This window comes from Limulus polyphemus, unplaced genomic scaffold (genome assembly GCF_000517525.1).
Source record: "Limulus polyphemus unplaced genomic scaffold, Limulus_polyphemus-2.1.2 Scaffold3284, whole genome shotgun sequence".
NCBI lineage: Eukaryota > Metazoa > Arthropoda > Merostomata > Xiphosura > Limulidae > Limulus > Limulus polyphemus.
Window position 1 is genome coordinate 55,298 of NW_013668894.1, and position 7,643 is coordinate 62,940.

The window sequence follows — 7,643 nt, forward strand, 5'->3', positions numbered from 1 at the left end:
TCACTTTAAAAACAAACACAGACAGTGTAGGTGGTCCATTGTGTAGTTTTGCGCATTAAAAACATACAAAATAGTTTCATAAGAGTGGACAAGTGCAATAAAATATTCATACCCTGACTTGTGTAACTTCAAATGCCGAGAAGTATCTGCTGTAGAGAACAAGATTTATTCAAATTTTATTTTTCCATTTTGTGCGCGTGTTGTATTGATGTTGATTCCCGTAACACGTCGTAGGCTTGTTTACAATCGCAAAGCTCCTCCTTCCTACAAGTAACTGATGACGCAACTTCGTTGCATGCTGTTCGGTATGCGACGGTCTTAGCTGGTAGTTGGTAACAAGAGTGAGAGGTAAAGACGGAGGCGATGGAAAGGAAGTTTACGAGATTGCAGTGAGCAGGGGAAGTGACATAGTTAATTTGAGTTAATGGGAATACTGATAGAGATGATTAATGGAAAGGTGGTGACAGATCTAATAATATTAACATAATCAAGTCTGACTTCACCGGTTTTTTTCTCCTTCTTCTTTTTGGGGTGTTGATACTCAAGGCCAATACTTTTTTTTTAAGGACAACTATAGCTCAGTACATTCGTGCGTCGACCTCCTGGCGTGCACTTGTCGCAGTTTGTATACTGTTAACGATGTTGGGAGCTATCTACATACTCTATAAAGATGCGACTGTGAGCAGTTGCGAGGTCTTAAATGCAACATTAAGCAACAATTTTCATATTAATGTAGCAATGTCACGCGGAGGGAAGACGTCTTAGCCATTGGCGTTTTCTTTCGTAGTCATTCAGCCAGCAGGCCAAAGGTCGGGGAGTTGAACTCCTGTGCTGATGAAACTTTAGTTCTCCAGAATTGAGTGAAAATCAGCAAGAAAAAAGTGCAGCAATGGCAAGCGTGACTCTAGAGTCATTTTTTCTACAACTTGTCAACAAAGTGGAAAATATTCGCGATAATTTAAACAGGAAGAAAACGATGAAAGAAGAGATTCGAACCCTGGAATTTTGGCGATCTATAATAGCTGAATGTTTGGCTACGTTTTTTTACGTGTTTTTGCTCTGCGGAGCCCACATATCATGGCCAAACGTTGAACATACCAACATTCTGGTCAAGGCATTCACCAATGGTCTGACTATCGCCACACTGGTCCAGTGCTTCGGTCACATATCAGGCGCTCACATTAACCCAGCAGTGACATTTGCGATGTTCTTAACCCAGAAGATCACCCCACTTCGGGCTATACTTTATGTAACCTCTCAGTGTGGTGGGGCTATAGCTGGGGCAGCACTTCTGTATGGGTAAGTTAGAATCACTTTTGTGTTTAAATGTAAGAACAACAATAAAATAAAATAAACTTTGTTTGTTTGTAATTAAGCACAATGTTACACAATAGGCTATCTGTGCTTTTCTCACCACGGGTATGAAAACCCGGTTTTTAGCGTTGTAAGTCCGCAGACATGCCACTGTGCCACTGGGGGCAACAAAAAAAGTATATAAAAAAACCACCGAGGACCATTTATATTTTTGATTTTATATGGTTTCCAACCTTAAAGGGTTTAGTCTGTTTGAAATAAAATGCTTAACGAGTTTTTATTAAGAAGAGAAAAATATTAAAGACAGTGATCTATCGCTAGAGGTCACGTGCGATGCATGAACCTTGAACTAAGCTAGAGAGTTCAACTGACCATATACTGTGAGAAGTTGAAGGTTCAGTGATCATACAGTGTGAGAGGTGAAAACGCATTTCTAACGAGAAAGTTTAGTGGTGTAGAATAAACATTTTAATGGCTATTTGATTAATTTTAATTATTGTTACAGATATATATATATTAGAAAATTATACAAATATGCTTAACAGGAGATTGCAATTAAAAACTTAAAGCATTCTAGTCTGCTCAATTACTGTCGTCTAACAGTCATTCAAGCATTTATAATACCCTTTTTAAACATTAACTAATACGATGGTCTATTCCTATCAGCAATTAGTGTGTTTGGAACCAGGAACCTCACAAATAAACCTTCGAGAGACTGATATTAGCGAAAGAAGACACAAGAAAAATGCAGGGTTTTTATTCCAGAAAAATAACAAAGCTAGCTTAAGGAACCACGAATACAAAAATAATAAATGCATCATTTAAGCCAGTTAATTTCCTTGCTAAATATGTTAATTTTTGTTTTGATGATACTGGAATGTCACAGTTGGGTGCCCCCCCCAGTGGCACAGCGGCATTTCTGTGGACTTACAACGTTAGAAACTGGGTTTCGATACCCGTGATGGACAGAGCACAGATAGCCCACTGTGTAGCTTTGTGCATAATTACAAACAAACAGACAGTAGGGCGGTTTAACGTAATTCGTTTTGATTTATTTAAGATCAGAAATAATAAATATTCAGCCCAAAATAATATAACTTTTTCTATGCTTTCTCAATCAATGTCAAATTTCTTATTGCTACAAGTAATACCTTAGTATATTCTTTATTTTTCATTGTGGTTTTAAGTTTCATTACGACACCCGTGTTTGCTTCGCAATTTAAATGTTTCGTAAATTTCGTTGGTGTCGAAAAGCTGAACACATTTTAACGTCTGTTATATAATTTTAACTGCAATGCAACAATTATAGACTTTGTAATAAATTACAACACGTGAAATACGTTTCAAGTCAAAACTGTGAATTTTACAGATTTATAAACACCGTAAGCTCATCAGGCCCGGCATGGCCAGGTGGTTACGGTACTCGACTCGTAATCTGAGGGTCGCGGGTTCGAATCCCCGTCCCACCAAACATGCTCGCCCTTTCAGCCGTGGGGGCGTTATAATGTGACGGTCAATCCCACTATTCGTTGGTAAAAGAGTAGCCCAAGAGATGGCGGTGGGTGGTGATGACTAGCCTCTAGTCTTACACTGCTAAATTAGGGACGGCTAGCGCAGATAGCCCTCGTGCAGCTTTGCGCGAAATTCAAAACAAACAAACAAATAAACTCATCAGAAGTTGGCGAAGTGGATTCCGTAATTTTTAAAGCTACAGATAACAAGATTATATTACACACTTTCTGGATAAACGTTTTTCAATGATACGATAACACTGGATCAGAGTCTATCGCTCCTAACATTATATTTATAAGTTGTTTTCGTTAAACACAAAGCTACACAATGGGCTATCTATATTCTGCCCAACACAGTTATCGAAACCCGATTTTTACTGTCGTAAGCTTACTGACTTGCCGCTGAGCCACTGGGGGCGCCCTATATTTATGTGACAACTCTGAAATTACAGATTAATTTGCTGTTACTCTTTATTTTTCTAAAAGATTTTTGTTTTTGTTTTAATTAGTTTTCATCTTGTTATGTTCAGTGATAAAACTAACAAACTGTACATGCTAGCCATTACAAACATTACTGAAGACCAGTAATTTGTGACAGAACAAAGAAACTTTACAATGTGTGGGGTTGGGCTGTTTTGAGTTTTTGCGCAGAGCTATACAACGGCTACCTGCGTTAACAGTCCCTAATTTAGCAGTGATAGACTAGAGGGAAGGCAGGTAGTCAACACCACCCACTGCCAACTCTTCGGCTACTCTTTTACCAACGAACAGTGGGATTGACTGTAACATTTTAATGCCCCACGACTGAAAGGGCGAGCATGTTCGGTAGGACGGGGATTCGAACCGCAAATTGCGAGTCGAGGGAACAACAACCTTAAATTATCCTGTAAAACATAGAGAATTAACTGCAGCTTTTCTTCACTAGCATAACGTTTGCTGTTTTATCTTGATTAGTACAGAACTGCTCCTGCCTCCTGAACGTGCAGAACAGTGTATTAAAACTGCAGCTACACGTGAAAACTTGTATTGATTAGTATATGCTTTGATGAAAATCTCGTGCAGCTTCTATAACTATGACCTATCAAAATGTTTGTGTATTATAAGAATAAGAATAAACACGTTTTGTGCGCTTTGTGCCAAGAACACAATCTTAGCGGTAGCTTATGTCACAGAATAGACGAGTACATGTTTATTTTACACTGCGCGTTTAGGTCAAATTTGTTTTATTTGTCTTCTAGTATCATTAAGTCTTTAGAGGGTAATTCTAGTCGACTCTTGGTGTTGTACGAGTAAACAAACACATCTGAAAGTATAAAGAAGTTGTTAAAATCGCTGTGAGAAAATAAATTATGTGGGCAACGTTTCGACGAAACGTCTCTCTCATTGGAACCTATAGAGAAAATATTATTTTTATTATTTTAGTCTGTTTGTTTTTTATAAGCGCAATGCTACACAATGGGCTACTGCGTTGTGTCCATCGCGGATATCAAACCTCGATTTTTAGCGATATATACCCGCCAGCTTATAACTGAACCACAAGGGGACTGTTACATGTCCGAGACGGTTTCGGAAAATACATCATTAGATAAGATGTATTGTTAATGTGCTTATTTTATCTACGTGATGGCGCTACAGTTACATTGGATTTTCAATTCGCGCCGTCTGCATTTTAATCACATTTTTCATGTTCCAAAATAGTTATCAAGCTTTTCCACATTTACTCATCTGGTATGTCAAGACATACAGTAATGTGTTGTGCGGCCAAAACAACCTGCAGGGACACACTGTGTGTTATTAACACGAGTGATAGTTTAGTAATTCTCCATCTTCTGTATCTCAGACTGTGCTAATCTAAACTATCACATATTTTCAGTGGATGTACTCTCCTGGACCCTTACTTCATATACCAAATTTCCAGGCAATTCATTACGAAATACACGAGATATAAAATATCGAATTTTGATTGAATTTCTTCTTATTTTTTTCTTCGCAACAAAAGTACGGAAACTTTATTTGATAGAAAAACATAGTTAACTTTCATGGATTTTTTTCAAATATGGTACACTGATAGTTCTTTACAACCTACAATTAGGCGTCAAATTTGGTCTAATTATAAGCCATATGTGCAAAGTTATTTAACGAAAACCGCTCAATTTTGATGAAACTTTTGACGCAAGCCTACGCAAAAAGTCCCATGAGCTACCGGTCTGAAATTTTTACTACAGCTTCACCTAAGAGTAAAGGATGACCATTTTTTAGTTTTTTTTTGTCATTCGGATTAAAGACGGCTGATTTAGAGCAATAAAACTATAGGGTAAAAGCACGTGCAGATACATAAGTATTGGTTAGGCCAAGCAAACTATATCAGTAGTTTCTAGCTCAAGTTTTCAAAATAATCATATGGGTGGACGGTTATTAATTATTATTCATTGCTAACTTTTAAATACAAATTTGCTGAATTTTATGAAATTCTCCTAATTAAAGAGCGTTTAGCGTCACGTGATATTAGCTCAAGCAATTAGCGTAAATACTGATGTTTGATTCGTCAGTACCGAGTACCTGCTGGTGATGGCACGAAACTGTTAGTATAGCGTTACTATAAAGGAAGCTATTAACACTGTTTCAGAGAGGAAAAACTACCACCATATATTTTAAAGAATCTGGTCGGTTCTATAAAGTATATGTCTGTTCCGAATAATAGGATTGCCATCCTACAGATAATGATGGTTACTATTGGGTGTCACTTTCTTACTTGCTGTGGTTTGTTGGTGTGTATTGACAAAAAATCATATCTAATCAAAAACACCTTAGGTATGAAAAAAAAAAGGTGCGGCAAAAAAATGGATTGAACGTGCGACTTAAAGGAATGAAGTCAAAATTGGCGGACAAGCTGATAACTACTGTTATAGGATTGATAAGAATTTTATAACAAATATTCATTTATTAGTTAGATAGGCCGCGTTTTTTTTTCAACATAAAGTGTAACTACCAGTTTGGCCACCAATTTTGACTTCATTCTTTTAAGTCGCATAATATTTATTGCAACGTCGGTTACAAAAATAAGAAGAAAACAACAACAAAAACACACACAGTTGGGTTGCTGGCTCGTCAGTATAATGTTTTATCAATCTGCTTAGCTGTTAAAAAATCGATCTTAAATGAGAGTTTATCTTCTCCTGAAGATTTGAGAGAACACAGCCAACATTCGGCTGTCTTGGTTAAATGTTGTGTGAGAAGAAAGCGAAGTTACGTTGTCAAATAACATCTTGCAACAGACGTATTTTAATAGATACACGTGGCAGATTTCAAGGCATATAAACACGAATAATAAATTCGAAACTTTAATTTCACGTATTAAAATAAGAAAATGCATCACTGAAGAGACGAAAGAAGTAGATGGTGTCTGAGAACATCTCTATCGACCTCTGTGTGTGTACAATTACAATACTTCTTCAAAGAATGCTAGTATCTTTTGTTAACAGTAGTGTAAGAAGGAGTTACAAAGTTGCTGGGCTGGACATGCGAATTTTACATTGAGAGATTGAAAGTATAAAGAGCTGCTAAAAGCAGCTTTAGCGCTGCCAGATGCAGCTCAATCTAAAGGGTCAGGGGGCATGTCCCCCAGAAAATTAATAAAATAATATCATTCACAGTTGATATGTAAGTCAAATATGTAAAAGTGGGGAACCTATACCTAATAACGAATTGAGCAATTTTTTACCCGAATAAAAGCAATTACTCGACAAGGCAGAGAATCTACAAGATGCTAGTATTCTTAAGCTTGATACCGTCACAGGAAAAGAAGAAATTGGTAAACTGCTGGAGTCTACTGTCTTTTGAGTTTAGTCAAATCGTAAATCGCAAATATAGATAAAATATAAATGCAAAGTTGCGGAGAGAGATTACGTTTGAATGATGTTCGAACATAGTAAATCTTGTGTTACATGGATTAGTAAAAGGTTGATTTACTCGTCATTTTTTATATTTAAAACGCTTATCTTATAGTCTTTGGAAACTTCTGCGCTAAAAAAATCGACATGTACTATTTTATTTAAATTCCTCACTCAGAGTAATTTAACTGTACATTTATGGTATTACAAGCTGGGTTTGTTTGTTTGTTTGAAGTTAAGCGGAAAGCTACACAATGGGCTACCTGTGCTCTGCCTACCACGTAGCATAAGGGTTGAATATAGAGCTTAAATTATTAAATTAAATCAAGAATTTGTACTTATACGCATGATTTATTTTACTAACGTAACTTACTTTACAAATACTTTATTTCACAAACACTCCAAATTTTTCAAGAACCCCCCCCCCAAAAAAAAAAATCAAGAAAAACTTAAAATAAAACATTTTAAGAATAAAAATTGGTTTTAAGACTATGGAGTCTATAACTGAACAAACATATTTTTGTCTGCAGATTTGCAACGCCAGAAACCGGGTTTCGATACTCGTGGTGTGAAAAGCATAGATAGCCAATTGTGTAGCTTTGTGCTTAACTACAACGAAACAAACATATTTCTATTGTGGGCGTGTCCAGGTAATAACCATCCTATGACACGCCCCTTGGTCCACTGTATCATCCTACCAAGTTTGGTTGAGTAAAATTGACCCAAAAGACCACAGCGTAGTTCGCGGACAAACAAACAAACAATGGTGCTACTATAGCGTGCGGTGTACCGGGACTTTTACACTATAGCGTGCGGTGTACCGGGACTTTGACACTATAGCGTGCGATCTACTGCGACTTTTACACTATAAACAAAGCATATAAAGATGTTGAATAATAGCAGTCTACCTGGGATATTTACACTGCTA

General features: G+C 36.9%; 1 protein-coding gene across 1 annotated transcript in view; it reads left to right on the forward strand.

Moving 5' to 3' along the window:
* The first annotated feature begins 297 nt into the window (after positions 1 to 297).
* The window catches only part of LOC106469066 (neurogenic protein big brain-like), a 56,287-nt gene continuing 48,941 nt past the window's right edge, over positions 298 to 7,643 (forward strand). Inside the window, exon 1 of the mRNA XM_013929519.2 lies at positions 298 to 1,299. Coding sequence (XP_013784973.1) covers positions 890 to 1,299 — 410 coding nt within the window. The 5' untranslated portion in view covers positions 298 to 889. The remainder of the gene's footprint in view (positions 1,300 to 7,643) is intronic.